Here is a 15,803-nt window from a genome sequence, read left to right as displayed (position 1 = left end):
GTTAATTAAAAAAAAAGCCTAAAACCAAAATAACAACAACAAAAAAACCATTCCTGGACTACCAGGCTAATCCTAATTGAATAATCTCTGCAATCTCTTGTGAAGGGCTGGTCTCATCTTCCTCCAGATTGATGTCCCTCCCCACCAGGTTTGCACCTAGAGATGAAAACTTGGCCACCAGCTGGGGGAAAAGAGGCTTTTGCCCCAGTCTCACAGTAAGCAACTTGGCCAGCCTCTCCAGCTTTATCCAACAGTGCCACACTGGGTAAGTGTAAATCAAGAACCAAGGTACAAGAAATGTCAAGATCTGCAGACAGGTGAGTTCATCTTGGCCTCCCTGTTGAAAACTATTAAGCTGGAAATCCAAACAATTAGTTCTCAGTGCTGCCCAGCAGCCTAACTATTCTTCCAGGGTTCTCTGCCACTTGGTGACCCACCTAAAGGTAATTTTTAATCAGAAGACGAGGGAGACTCTGTGACAATTAAGTTACACTGCAGGCAGAGTCCATGGCTCCTAGCAGGGCCTCACACAGATGGGGTACCTTATCTGCTGCCTAAAACTGTCCTCTGAGAACTACCCAAAACAGTCCCTAGTCTCATCACTCACAGCTGTGGTACTGATAAATATGAAGTCCTGGGATGGGAAGGGCATAGATTATATCAGCTTCACATACTCTGTTTAGAGGAAATGAAGGAACTTCACCTGTTTACAATCATTCTTTGCTATTATAACTAATTTTTACTGAGCTCTCCTCAAGCCCACATCTCATCAACATTTTTTAATGATCATGTTTTCCATGTTTCTAAGCATTACCAGAAGGCATCAAAATAAAATACCACATTGTCTGCCTCAAATGTTTTTCTGGTATATACAGGATGGTCTTCTAGGCACTTTGAAAGAAAAGCAGAAATGTTTTGAACCTTATTTTGCAGAGATTAAATATTAACAACCCAATTCTTACTAGGCTTCTGTTTAGGGAAACCTAAGAGCTTCATGTATGATTTATATCTTCTGTAGACACTCAAAGTGCACATAAGCAAAACAGAAAAAAACAAGCTGGGGTAGTCATTCTTGCTCAGACATAATTATGCTACTGCAAAGTCTCAGAAGGGGACTCAAAGTTGTCTTGTGGGAATTAGAGGCTACTTCTGCAGAATATACCAGTGGAGTGCCATGGGGATGGTTTACCACCCACAGAGAAAATTTCATACCACTGGAGCTTTGTATTTCTCAGCAGATCACACTTTGGGGCTACTTTTAGAAAGATCCAGTGTTGGACTGCATTATACTTCTGTATTGTCTCTTCATTGTATATTTATACTGGAAATTCTGCAGCTTCTGCTGCACTTTGTTATATCTCAACAGCCAACCTGTGCTAGGCATTTTACAATCAGTTTTGAAGAGCTTGTTCCCTGCCCAAAGAGAATGTTTATAGCAAGGTTTGCTTGATCTTCCAGCAGCACACCAGAGTAATCAGGCTGATACCTCAGTCCCTTGTGGATCTTTTCACTCATCCCCTTTCTTTGGTCAGAGGAAGCTCAACACAGATGAAATCAGGGAACAGAAGGAACACATAAAGTTTGATATATTGTTGAGTCAAGATTTGCTGTGTATTTGCTCCATCCTTCCCTACAAACTATGCTATATACATGCAGAACTAGATGCTGGCTGAGGTAGGGAAAAGAGATAAAGAGGAGAAACAAAGTTCAGAGGTTACCTACTACCTCCTCACAATGTCTCCAAACAAGAATACAGCACAGTCTTCCTATGCATTCAGTTGTATTCTTGAAACTTTTCCTGGATCTAAATCCTCATATGGGGAAAAACCTTTTTCCAGGAACCTGTTGTTTTCAAGAAAATGTGAATGGTACATCACACAGAAACTTCTTGTGTCACTGAGCGTGGATAGGGAGTTTTCTCTCTCCACCATTTCTACACAAATGGGTGAATCAACAATTTAAAATCAGTGCCTAAAATGTCAGGCTGCTTTATCATCTCTTATTGGAACTGCCTGGTAGATGATGATTGATATTCAGTAAAAAAAAAGAGCAAAGTATCCCTACTTTGAACTCCCTCCTCTTACTCTGCTGATTGCATGGACTTCTGTTGTAGATGCTGAAGCTACCCTTACTGGTGCCCCAAAACTCTTGGGTATTGTCTTCAAAAGCCTCTTATTGCCTGACTGAAAGTACATGTTGGGAGTTATACAACTGGAATATTAATTTTTTCTACTGAGCTGTATCACCATCTTTTGGGATCTTTTAAAGGGCACAAAAAATTGAGAGTGAGTTCAAAATGCACAACAAATTGAAAGAGAGAGTCAATATTTTTTATGGTAGCATGTAATTTGTGTTTAATCAGTAGTTCCTGGATAGTTAGATGCATGTAAAGTCTACAGGCTGGCTAAAAGATTAAGGTCTTTAAACTGTCCACTCAATGGCTTTCTAACTGAGATTCCTACTCAGAAAAGCCTGGGCACTAAGAATCTAACCTGAATGAGTCCCTTTACTGGGAAAAAGTAACTGCTTCTGAAGCTCCTGTATTTTACATTCAGCTGGAGGAAAACATTTTCAGCTTTCCAGAGGAAAAGAAGGACAGAAATTCATCCTACTCACTCTGGTCTTGTTCCTGATGTTAATTAAATACATCAAAGAAGATGTATGGTGTTTGAAGTTTGTATACAGCTACTTTAATCAAAATGGTATTTTTGTATTTGAATTCTGTCTCAGGCTCAGATTAACCTAAGTGCAGTGAAGTAGGCCACCCCTTCACATCTCAGCTCCATATAAAGCTCCCTTCAGCCAGGCTTAACAACATGGGAATAAAACAGAGTGATATGAAAGACAAAAAGCTGGACCAAGAACATACATAGCCTGATTTTTAAAAGCACAGTTCCATCACATTCCAGAAAAGTCCTGAAACTTGGATGTACAGGCAGACAGGGGGACACAAGCACATATATAGGAAACTTAAACAGCACCAATATTTTGGTTTTCCCTCAAAACCTTATCAAAATCTTTCCACTCTTTTAAACCATGAACAATTATGACTTTCCCCTGACATGTAGTTAAAAAATATCTTCTGTTGCTGCAGATTTTCACTTTGGATTCAGTAGGATGATGAGGGACCTTCTCTCCTATGAAAATCACACAATTTATCTTCAGCAGTTTTTCTACCACTAATTCATAATGCTCTAAAAAGCCCAGTAACCCCAGTTTTTCTGATTAATGTATTGTGAATCAGATACTCACAGAATATCCCAAAAAAGGCCAGCTCACTAAGTAATTCTGCACTTGTCTTGCTGTGAGCTCTTGAGGTACATTTGGAGTGAATGCCACCAACAGGTATATCCCTGTTATTGTCAGTGTTCCTCCTTTAAAGAAAAGGACACATTACTTTGGCAATACAGCATTTGGTAATCATGGTCATACTTGATCTGATTTGGAAATAGTTTCTAGAAGAAAACTGAAGTCCATTTAAACAGATCTGCACTTAAGCAATTGGATTGCCTGGCACTTATGGTCTTATCTAGTCTAATTTTCATTGAAGATTCAAAGAATTTTGGAAATGTGAAAAAAAGTTGTCAGTAAAGCCATGTGAATTAGGGTTCCAACTCAACAATACATTTTCAAATACTGTCAATTCTAAACTCAAATGTATGACAAAGGAGAATTAATTAATTTGCATTTCTCCCAGGCACAAAGTGCATCACACAAACTTAACCTAAACTGAGAGGACACATTTCCTACTAATGCAGTCAGTTAGATCATTAACCAGTGTAAATAAAGATAACTGTCCCAAAGTCAGTGTGGCCACAGAGATCTGCACAGAGATCTGCACCAGTGACCAACCTGCCCTGGAAGCATCAGATGCAACACACACGTGCCAGTCCAGTGCTCAAGTGTCATAGGGCCAACATTCTGGCCACTCCCTGCTGTATCTGCAGATCTATGAACTGTTTTATAAAAGGATGATTTGCAATAGGCTGTTCAGAGCCAGTAGGTTGCCAGGGCCCCTTTTCAAAGTTGAACTTGCATCATTATTATGCTTTTAATAAAAATCTGAAAGTTCTGCCTTGTGGACATCTGCCTGTGACAAACACAGATGTTCATTGAAGTATCAAGATAGAAGTGATATGATCCTAAGATCATAAACTGTATTGGATTAAGGAAGATATTAGCTAATCAATTTTTCTTCAAGTAATCTTTAAAGTTCTCGGTAAACCTATAAATCGGTGTGGAATGCAAGGCTCAGGAATACAAAACAAAGCACATCCGGAGGGCTTTGCTGGCCCTGCTATCTCAAACAGCTCCCTTGGAAAAGCAGAACTGTGTTATATTTATGTGCTTGCAAAACCATCACCATATTTCCCATCATACAGCTCATTCTTATGGAATGCAGCAACATTGTTAAATCCATCTTGCAAAGTCAAACTCACAGAAATAAAATAAATCAGCTGAACACTAGTTAAAGCAACACACAGTGTATAAGGCCATAAGGGAAACATGATCAGTGAAGGGAGGGGGGTTTTGAATTTAGCAGCTGAGCTGGCAAACTTGGATTCCAAACCTAAATAAATCGTATATAGTATTCCTGGAACGATGCTGAACAGATCTCTCCAACACATTCATGAGAACAGCTGTCCCCACTACAGTTTGGACAATCAAGCCTAGATGTTAGGAACCCACAGAAATATCAGGTGCCCTGCATCAGGTGCACTGTCCCAGCTGAGATGGCTTGGTGTAAAGCCCAAACCTTGAAATGTGCTTTTCTCTCATTATTACTACATTCAAGGTGGGCAGTTTGATATACAAAAGAATCTTGGACACACATAAAAAGCTGGCAGGCTTTTACAGTGAAGACCACATTTCCCAACTGAACACTTGACAATATGATTATTTGTTTTTTAAAGTGGTAAAACTAAAACCAAAGGGAAGTTATTGCTTCAAATTGAGCTTGAAATTTTGTGCAATATCTATACAGTAAGAAAACAAAATCTTCTATTCAAATAAGTAACACGAAAACTTCCCTGTTTTTATTAATTCTTTCATACTCATAAAGATAATACTAAAGACAACCTCAGAAGTAAAAATAGAAAATGAAAATAAATTTGAGCAATAGGGATACATAAGGAAAGAATTATGGTTGTAAGAGCAGAGGATTTGGGAATACAGTCTTTTCCTCATGCATTGAAGATTCTCTCTCTTTTTACCACTTTTTCTCAATTTTGAAAGTATCTGCCTTGAAACACTTGCTTGGGAAAGTGGGAGTGTGAAGGTGGGGGGCTGAGTGAGAGTTACAGCTTGCTAAGCATATGGCAGCACACACGTCTAAATTAGCAAATGCTTACTTACCCAATATATCAGCAGTCCTCATGGTCCTCTTTAGGAAAAAGACAGAAATAAATGCACTACCTAGAACAGAAATATAAAGACCTTTATATATATATATACACACATATATATACATATATATATATATGTATATATATGTATGTATGTATATATATTTGTTAGAATATCAAGTGCTATAGCAAAAACCTGCCCTGGGACAAGTTTAAATATATCTCATGGGTGTTGCTGTTGCACCATGCCATGATATAAACAGCCAGCAGTCCATTCCTGCAATCCACCAGCACTCAGTTTCTGTAAGACTTATTCAGCAGGCTCTTCTGTGGTTGAAAAGATGTGATACCCTTCTCATTCCCCACGCAGGGGCACTGCTTAAACTGCTCTGCTTCAGTCAAGTGTGGAAATGTCAGGAAATCTGGGCACTGATCAGCCTGTTTCACTCCCCACTTGGCTACCAAGTCACTGTATGGACTTGCTCAAGGCAAACTGCATCACAGAACAATAAAATTCTGCTTCTTCAGTCTTCAGTGTATTAGAGGCTTATAAGCAAAGTAACAGCAATCCAACTGAGAAGATGAAAGTCACTGCAAAAACACAGTATTTAGTATGAACTAAGGGGTCATGATGTCTGCAGACAAACAGGGAGAAAACCCCACACATGTTCCCACAAGAACACTGTCCATGGTCTTTCAGAGTGACTTGCTCTGAGGAAGGAGAAAACTGAAGTGAGTCCTAGAAATTTTTTCCTGTTTTCTGGGAAGCACTTTCTTTTGTTCAGCTCTTGCATCTGACCTCTGCCAGCTCCTAGTCCTGCCTCTTCAGGATGGGCAGCAGTGGGGGGATGAGCAGCAGCAGTGGTTGGGGCAGGTTTTGTGGTTAGCAGCTCAGTGTGGACATGTGCTAGAGAGGAAAGAAGGGCTTTGAACTTGGGTTGGATGTGACTGGGAGGCATGGCTCTATTCCAGCACACAACATCTATCTTTAAATGAAGAAAAAGAGGCTGGATAGTTCCTCTGTAAAAGAGATGAGTAAAATTCTCTGTTAGAGGTGCATCAGTAATGTTAGATTCTTTCAGAAACCTCAAAGAAAGACTGCTCAGGAGGAACAGTGAAGGGGCACATTGAAACTGAGTCATGGGATGCTGCTGCAAGAGCTCTCTGCTTGTCTACAGCATGGTTTATTCTTGAAATAACAGTACAACATTTTTATAACTATCTTTGCCTCTTTATTGTTCTAAAGGAAAATCTAATTCATGGTTAGCTAGTAGATGTACTCTAGAAAAATCTAGAGAGGTTCATGCCAAGAGGAAAACAGAGAACTGGAATTCAGCATCAGGCCCCTGTTTTCCAGTCAGTAGAAAATCAGATACAACAGAAGTCATAAAATTAAACTGTAGCAGAGTGATGGGGATCTGTGCAAACGAGTAAGTGCAATAAAAGGATCTTCAGCTGAAAATGCCTCATTGAAATTAGGCTGCCTGGTATGGTTTTCTTTATTCAATTTTTCAGTGACGACTTTGCTGAGTGAAGACACTGATGGTATCCAGGCAACACTGGTAATAGCAGAACTACCTAGGTTTGGAAAAAAAAGAAGGGACAAAAGCCAGGAAAGAAGCAGCAGCATCCAAGATAGTGCAGGAATTAATTACTGCTCTGTCTTCCTGCTTTCATAGCTTTCACAAATCCCACCTCAGCCCACTCACCTAGACAGTCTCTTGTCACAGCAAAGAGCTGCTGCTTAAAGGACTGATACCTCAGTGATTGTTTTGCTCTTCTTTTTGTTTGTTTTGAGTACTCCATGTCTGGGCTCTCTGCATTCAGCAGTGGTCTAGTAAATGCAATTCCACTTTGGCATCCAATTTGAGGTAAGATGAGTTATGCCCAAGTGTCAGCTTAGGGGGATCACAACCTCTGAGGCTGGCAGTGGGCACAAGGAGATGCTGGAATGCAGCCAGATAATGAAACTTGTCACTCTGTTTTAATAATGCATTCAAATGCAGCAAGCTCTGTCTCCAGAGATAGCTGGTGTTGCAGCAGAGATCATGAGCTTTACAGAATCTATGTATAATTAATACTCTTTATGATGTAGAGTAATATGTAGAGGAATCTAAAAATAGGAGGGGTTTTAGGAACACATATTAGACCTTCTGGGAGTAGAGAAAAAACTGAAGTAGGAGTGGAGGTAGAACACCAAGGTGAGGACAAAGAGACCCAGGAGATACTCTGAACACAAAACACAACTCTCTCTGTGGGTAAGCTGCCAATGCTCCAGTTGCATTCAAGTGAAGAAGAAAAGGAAATGGGGTAAACCTAAGAGAATCAGCAGAGAACATTTACATAGACCTGATGAGATGCTAGAAGACAAACATGACTGATCAGAAGCCTTGCAAACTCTGCCTGTTATGTCCAGGATTAAATTTTAAGCAAGTTATGGTAGCATGGCTAAGAGAACGTGATATTTTAACTTTACTATTGTTAGTTTTCTGGGGTTTAAGGTCTCAGATTTGACCCATAGTTTTCCCCATTCTTCAATTTTTGAGGTAGGCTTGAATCAGATTAAAGCAAAGAAACCAAGAGGTGACTGTCTTGTTGCAGATGGGTCAGGGAGGAGGGGTATGAAAGGAGCCCTGGGAATTCAGGCTGGTGTTTGCCAGTTTTGCCTTCTGCTGGCTTTGCTGCTTTTTTGGCTGGGGAGACAAATGACAGACACCAAAGTGCTCCCCAGGAGCCCAGTGAGAAATCCACACCCCTCCCAGCTACTCTGCTCCTCTTCCTTTGTGCTCCCACTTACAACCTCAGGTGCACTCAGTTGCTTAAGACATTGAACTCCTCCTGAAAAGGTCACTCAAGACAATGTGGAAAAAGGCCAAACACACTCTTGGCTCTCCTCTCTGCTGGGAGGCCTCCAGCTTTGAGCAGGAGGTTGGGTAAGGCACTTTCTGAGGTTCCTTCTCACCTGAGTTATCCTAGCATCTGTGAGCTCTTTGCAGGAGAGTAAGTGGGCATCCAGAGGATAACAACTCAGCCTAGCAGACATATGAATATAAGCCCTTACTGTATCCCAAAATCAGTTCTTAAATGCAGACCTGCTGAAACTCCCCTCTCCTTTCCCACCCTGCCTCAGATCACAGGTGATGTGTCTCACATCTTCCCACCTCTCCCCCTCTCTACCAGTGATACCCCCATATTTCCTCTTCCCCTTGATTTCACCCCATCACCACAGTGTAAGTTTAATTCCCTACCACTCAATTTTTCCTTTCTCATGCCAGAGTTCTGTTGTTCTCTCTCCAAAGAAACTGTGCTTCCTCCTCCTCCTCCTCCATTATACTGATGTGAGAAATAAATTAATTGAACATGATGTTTAAGTCTGTAAATGAATAAACTGAGGAACTTGGGGAATTGCTGCACCAAAAATTATGAATATATCTTTGCAATGGGTTTTTTGTTTGCTTTCTTTTTAAGAAAAAAACCATAGAGATAGACATCTATGTCAGAGCGAGAAACAGTTTTCCTTTTGTTGTTTTTTTTTTTTGTTTTTTTCTTTTAACTGGTTAGCAATAGAATACAACAATACAGAAATGCAGACAAAACATAATGTCAAAGAGTAAGCTACCAGTAGCTCAGCAACAAAACAAGCAATTTATCATAGTTCTGAAGCCTTGCTGGGTTTGAACCACTGACTTTGGGAATACAGCACATGGACAGCCCTAGGTCTGGATTATCAGCCTTCAAGTCATGAAGGCAAAGACTGCTTCCCTGGTCATCTGAGAAGACTTGTGCACTTTTGGGTGAATCAGAATAACTTTTAGCTTTTTCACTAATTGTTAAGGTAAAACTTTCAAAAATAGGCAGAGATCCAACTCCCCTTCCCAGTGACAATGGTAGCCTGCTAAATGAAGAGAAGGGCAGAAAATCTGTGAGATGATCTTTCAAAGATTAAACATCACAGAACCAACACATCCTAATGTAATCCTTGAGTTTGTTTCATGCCTTGATTGCATGCTTATGTTAATATCCATAATTTGAGAAGTAAAAAATCCTGTTAAATGGTTGGATCTATACAACACAGCCTTTCTTAACGCTCATGAAACTCCAATGGAAAATATGATTTGACTCTACATCAAAATCATGATAAATACAAACTGTTGGATGGGAAATAGGGGAAAAGAGTTTGTTCAGGAGATTAATTGTTACCTAAAAGTCATTGAATTAATATATTCATTATATATTGAATGATCATATATTCACATTATTGAATGAAGGTGTATTCATTGCATCACGTGAATTTCAATGTAAATTGAAAAAGTGATTAAAAATTTTGAGGTTTTGCATGATATGCAATTAAGTGACTTGAGGAGGGGCTGTAATAGTGCTACTCATAGCTCATTCTCTTAGGAGAGTGATCATTTACAATTATCTCCATATGTAGGTTTTCTCCAGCACAAATAGAATTAAAGAGCAGTGTGATGTGTGGGTTCTGCCACTAGCAGACAATGAATGGTGAGAATCCAGCTCACAAAATAACTCCTCTGCTTCCTAGACATGAAGGCTGCAGTAATGATTGGGTTTTGTTTGTTTCTTTAAGGAAGGAATAATACACAACAGAAGTAAAAGATAGAAAATACATACTGATTCACAGTATGTATTCGTTGTATTTTGTCCCATCCAGACATAAAAACTCAAGTGAGTGTGCATGATTTATTTTTCCTATGCAAAATTGTTTCACTGTATTTCACTATTAAGCTGTTTTCCTGATACTCAAGCCATTTATGAATTTGATTTTACTTTTTTTTTTACAGTCAAATCTTACACTAAATAGCTTTTGTAACAACTGTTCATAACTTCAAATATTAGTCTATCCTTTCTTTTCCCCTTTTTGATTCCTAGATGAGCTTTATGTACTATTTTAAAAGATTAGTGCTCTCCTCATAAATGCACAGACTGCTTGTACTACTTCTGTCTTCTCCAACAGTTAAAAAAAACCAAAAACCAACCCACAAAATTTCATATTTGCTTTAAATGTTCATTTTCTTAAGCTTAACAGACTCAGTCAGGTAAAATCATCTAAAACTGATTCAGGACCCTCCCAGTACTGAAAAAATTGAAGATGCCTCAATCCATCCCCAAACACAAGCTATTGTAGTCTGCCACTGAGTCAGGGAAATCTGGAGAAATGATGAGTTTACATAGTTCATTTAATTGCTGCAGCTCAAATGATACCTGGGAAAAATTTTATTTCATCTAACTGACTTCTAAAACCTATTCCTAGTTTATAGGATGGATATTAATGCTCCACTGAATACAAAGAAAGACACTACAGATATCTCTTGACAGCTGTCCTGCACACTGAACCTGTAACTTTTCTAACATGATCAAAGATTAGTACTGGAAAAGTGGTGAACAAAATATGAAAAATTTTTCCCCATCTGAGAAACTAATCAAAAGAGAGACCATGAAGGTGAGCTTAATTCTGGAACCTGGGTTATAGGACATACACACTGCAGAGAGAAGGAAAGCCCTGAAAATCCTTTTGTTGCACCTTCTAGACAAGTACAAGTAAAGTATTTTAAATAATAGTTTGGTGAATGTTTCCTAGATATCATTAGTAACAGAGTCCTCAGAACTCCAAGTTCTTGGGCCTCAAAGATGTTACATTACAGTGAGTGGGAGAAATCCATTTCTACAAGAGTATCTGAGAATCTTCCTAAAGTACATCAGGAATACAACTTTTCAAAGCCTAAAGCCCCCCACTGCTGTTTACAAGGAGCACTTAAAAATGCAAAAGGATCTTAACAATGTCAGGCTAAGTGAGGCAAGTGTAAAACAACTCCCCACAGAACGATGAACACTGCAGAAGAAATTATCTCCAAGCCACTGGCCTCTCTTCACCTTTTCCATCCCCAAGTAATTTCTCCAGGCAAAAGCAAGATGATGAGCTAAAAACCACTGCAACCTAAAATTACCCAAGCTACGTGTAAAACATGAGTTTTACTTTTTAAGTATAGAAAGTTTCTTAATGATCACATCAAACATGTATTACTCCTCCACTTTTAAATTAAAAATTTACTAATTTCTCCTCTTGAAGAAAACAACTGCTGTCTTCTCAAACTATTTAAAACCCTGAACAGATGTAGAGCTTGCATCATTGCAACCACACACAGAAATACTTCCACTGTGTACGAAGCAAAAGATAGTTTTTCTAGCTTAATCCTAAAAAAAAATTTAAATCTCTTGGTGCCATGCCAATTCATGATCTTTTGTGCTGTATTCTTTTTAAAACAAGACACTGGAACAATCCAGCTCAACAGAAAGAGGCCCAAACTTTTCACTGTTTAATTGATACCGGGTTAAGTGCAACATTCAGTTGGATGTAGTTAAATGTGGTAGCAGAGCATAATAGATGTTGGCTCCATCTATTTTAAGATGCTTCCCTTCTCAGAAGTCTGGAGATATATACTGGGTACAGCCCAAATCCATTCTGGGCAGAGACTCCAGTCTGCCTTATCCTCCTCCAAACCTGGTTTCCAAGCAAAGGAAACTTTCCCTGCAAACCCAGAGTCACAGAGACCTGCAGAGAATCCCCTCGATGCCTGGACACACTGCAAAGCACATTTCTCCTCAGCACACCATATGTACTGCATTTCAATGTCAGAGTCAGCCCTTACCATATGGGACATGGTGACACTGAATTTGGGAACAAAATGCTTCTCAGAAGGTTGGACTTAGGGTTCAGGTATGCATGTGGAGTTTGTTATCCAGTACTTAATTTGTTCATTAAAAAAAAAATTAATTTATGAAAGACACACATTCAACAATACCTCAAAAAAACCTGTCAGCTAGATTCTGCAAAGGCCACCCTCCACCACTTAAAAGAGGTCACAACTTAATGAGAAAAATATTTCTTGATCTTTAAAACTGGAAGACCTGGCTGCCTAAACTACCCTTTGCTGATGATGCACATGTGACTTGGGCAGTTTGTCACTGCCCTAAATGATAAACTCTTTTAAAATTAAAAGGATGTTCTCTCCCTGGCTTTAATTTCAGAAGATGGGAAAGTATCTTGTAGTAGGAAGTGTTACTGGGAAGTTATTGTTGTAATTGGCTGTCTACACAATTTTTACTTGCTCTTCCTTAAGGGAATGTTTGCTAGACTAAATAAAATTTCAGATATTTCTATTGTTTGGGCTATGAAATGGATACTGTCAGCTGGTTTATGGGAATGAAATATAAAATGTTAAAGTGCTTTCTGGGATCTTCCAGAATGAGCATTGTGGGCCAGTTTAAAAAAAAAAAATAAATAAAAGTGGATGAAAATTTCGGTAAAACATAACCATAAGTTAGGAAAATGGTTTCTTGATATTGGTTATAAGTAAGAGAAGTGGAGAATGAAGGAATCATCAGGTGCAACATTTCTTTGCGTTTTGCAAAAGCAAAGAAGGAATCTGCTCAGATAGAAATCAACTCTAAATGTGATCTCATCTTTTTCACTTTAATAAATATTGGGATTTTTCTTCCTACTCACTGCTTTTTGCTTGTTCTCTCTAATTTTCTATATTTGCATTTTATGCAGTTTGGACAACAAATGAGATTGGCCAATATTCTTTGATGTTCAGAGATGTCTGACAATGCCTACAATTGTTACAGATATAACTACTGCCAACAAAATCACACTGGGATATGCAAATATTCATTTACATTTTCATCTCAGGTAATATGTCATCCCTTTCTTTGAAAACTCTTTCTTACTATGATGAACTAACATGGCTTTATATCTGAAATTCTGCAATAGTTTAACATTAAAGGTTACAGTAAATTGCCTGCAGTTTCTTCCCCCTCTCTCTCTAAGTGCATCTACACATTGTTAGCTGTTTCCTTCCACTACAGCTAGGCAGGCAACTGGGAAGATATTTCATCTTTTCTACCTTCCCATGGAGAATCACTCACTGCAATGTCACTTCCAAGCATGCAACTGGTAGCTGGAGACCATGAAATGTCATCACTTGCCAATAGCAAGTAAATGAACACATTCAGAACTGCTGAGATCTCTCAGTCCTGGGTGTTTCAGTGGATGTGAAGTGACCAGGTTAAGGGATGCAGCTGCACCCTGAATTCCTGTTTTTATGGCTTCCATACAATATTGCCCTGTCTACCCTGCTTTACACGAGCACAACATGAAGACATATTTTTAAATGTGTTACTTTGTCAAAGAAAGAGACATCTCATACCTGAGCACCTTAATAGCAAAACACCCCACATGAAGTAAAGAGTGAGGTCATATCACTTCAGCCAAAGTCCAACTAATCTGCACATAAAGGAACAATGTTTAATAATGTCCATAAATGTACTAAACATTTCTGGAAATTTCTAGGCCCTTTTTGTCACACACTGTGGAGCATCAAGCGAGTTTGCCCACATCAGCATGAATCGTGGTGACAGGCAGGGAACAGGCAGCAGAGACCCCTTGGCATGATGGTGACACAGAAAACGTGTTGCAGGTACTCAGGATGAGAGCACAGCTCCGTGCATGCAGCAGGATGCCAGTCCCCATCCTTGGGGGCTTGCAGAGCTGGCACCACTGCTACAGCACTGGGCAGGACTAGCAGAGCGCAGTGACGCAAAGCACAAAGCGTGGAAAAAGAAATGTATTAGAAGAGTCTTTTGTCAAACTGTCAGCTCATGTAATTATGTGACTAATTTCTTTTTAAACCACAACATTAATATTTTCCTCTTGTGCTCCTGCTGCAGTTTCTGTGGTATTATTCCTCTAGCCAGAAGCAAGCATTTGATTAAAGCAGTACCCGAGCAAGAAATGGCAAATTGTCTCACCTATAACAGAAACACATCCCAGTGGAGCCACAAGAGTAACGGGGGCAAATCCATAGGCTGTGAAATTGCCCAGCTCTCCCAGCCCCAGGAGGGTAATCCCACAGCACCACAGCTTGCTCCTGTAGTAGGGCTTCTGCTCCGCCCGGCAAACCAGTCGGAGATGAGCACATTTCTGGAAAATTAATTATTAACAACAGGCATGAACAGAAAGAATCCCATTGTGTTCTTATGTCTGACAAAAGTGGAGTAATTAAGGGGGCTGTCAACTTCAAGTTCCAGGTGTGTCAAGGTTTTCTTTTTAAACATGACTTTGAGCTTGTTGTTGCAGAGCTCTGCGTTAACTCAGTGCTGTTCAGATGTGATTTCTTAGCCATGGTGGAAAGGGATGAAAAATTAGGCCTCTGAATAAACCTGAAAAATGCTAAGTGAATACTAGCTAGTGCTTCCTAGCTATCACTGCACACATCTGTTCTTGTCTCAAAGCAAAGCTCAGCAGTTGTGCTCTGGATCTGGAAACACTCAAAGGCAGGAGACGGGGCAGAATCAGAACTGTGGCAACAAACTGGGACAGGGGGAGCAGGCAACAGGGCGTTCCTGTCTGTGAAACCTATCCTCACCAGAAATACACTTCCAAAATGAAAAAGGCAGCACTTAATCACGTCTTCGGAAGGGAGGACTCTAAATTAATGACACAGAATTTATGATTTGGCTACAGTCTCCTGTTTGACCTTAAAAGGAGATCATAAGTAAAGCATTATTTTCTAAAGAAAACAGTTGGCACAAGTATAACATATACTCAAGTAATACTTCATCAACACTTCCTGTTACATGAAAAAGGTATCATTGGCAAAGTTGTAATTGTTTTCTCTCTGGCTGTACAGCAAGAACCTGTATTAGCAAGACAATTTGTCTTTGATCACACTGATCTTCTGAAACAGAGTCCAGGCAGTTTCCATCAAGAAAGTGTCATAACTGGGAAGGATGCAATGTTTACCAAATTAATTTTGCAGATTATCATTTCCTTTCTCAAATTACTCTCCAGCCTTTCTGCACATGGGTCAAAAAAAGGTGGAAATCAAATGATACAGTTGTTACAGTACAAATGGTGGTAAAAGACTTTTTTTCTCCATCACTTGATATTTGATTTTAGAAGTCTCTGCAGAGCCTGGGGATATTATAGAGGATTTTCCTCATATTCCTATCCTTCTCTGTAGGCTACTTGACAAACAGCAATGTCTGTTGTACCCCACAGTCTTAGCCAGTGCTCTTGTTGAGAAGGTGCAGCATATTTCTGCAGCTTTGTGCTGTGGAACATGTTCAGGGTATGAAATTCTAGGAAGAAGTTTAGCCCTACAAGAAGAAAAAGAGCAAATGCAAATCAAACTTGAGCCACAGACCTGGAGGTTCTTCACAGTAACATCCAGGATTTTCAATTTTTATAAACAAAGAAACGAAAGAAGCAAAATAAAGATACAAATTAATATTAAAAAATATTCAAATTATTATTCAAGAATCCACATTTCTGCCAAAAATTAAATAGGAAAAAATTTTTAACTGAATCCTAAGATGTATTTTCACCCCAGATTCTTGTAGGATTAACTTTTGAGGGCACAGTGAGTTTGAAAA

At 39.3% G+C, this 15,803-nt stretch overlaps 1 protein-coding gene across 2 annotated transcripts in view; it reads right to left on the bottom strand.

Moving 5' to 3' along the window:
• Positions 1-15,803, bottom strand: part of NIPAL2 (NIPA like domain containing 2) — a 50,133-nt gene that overhangs the window by 12,979 nt on the left and 21,351 nt on the right. The window contains exons 3-5 of one of the 2 annotated variants that reach the window (XM_056484102.1): positions 14,178-14,349; positions 5,356-5,415; positions 3,253-3,374 (exon numbers count right to left, since the gene is read on the bottom strand). In XM_056484102.1, the coding sequence (XP_056340077.1) occupies positions 3,253-3,374; positions 5,356-5,415; positions 14,178-14,349 (354 nt within the window). The remainder of the gene's footprint in view (positions 1-3,252; positions 3,375-5,355; positions 5,416-14,177; positions 14,350-15,803) is intronic. The other variant, XM_056484103.1, reaches the window with a different exon arrangement.

Source organism: Oenanthe melanoleuca, chromosome 2 (genome assembly GCF_029582105.1).
Source record: "Oenanthe melanoleuca isolate GR-GAL-2019-014 chromosome 2, OMel1.0, whole genome shotgun sequence".
NCBI lineage: Eukaryota > Metazoa > Chordata > Aves > Passeriformes > Muscicapidae > Oenanthe > Oenanthe melanoleuca.
The sequence above is the reverse complement of the archived record's forward strand: the minus strand, read 5'-3'. Positions and strand labels throughout refer to the sequence as shown.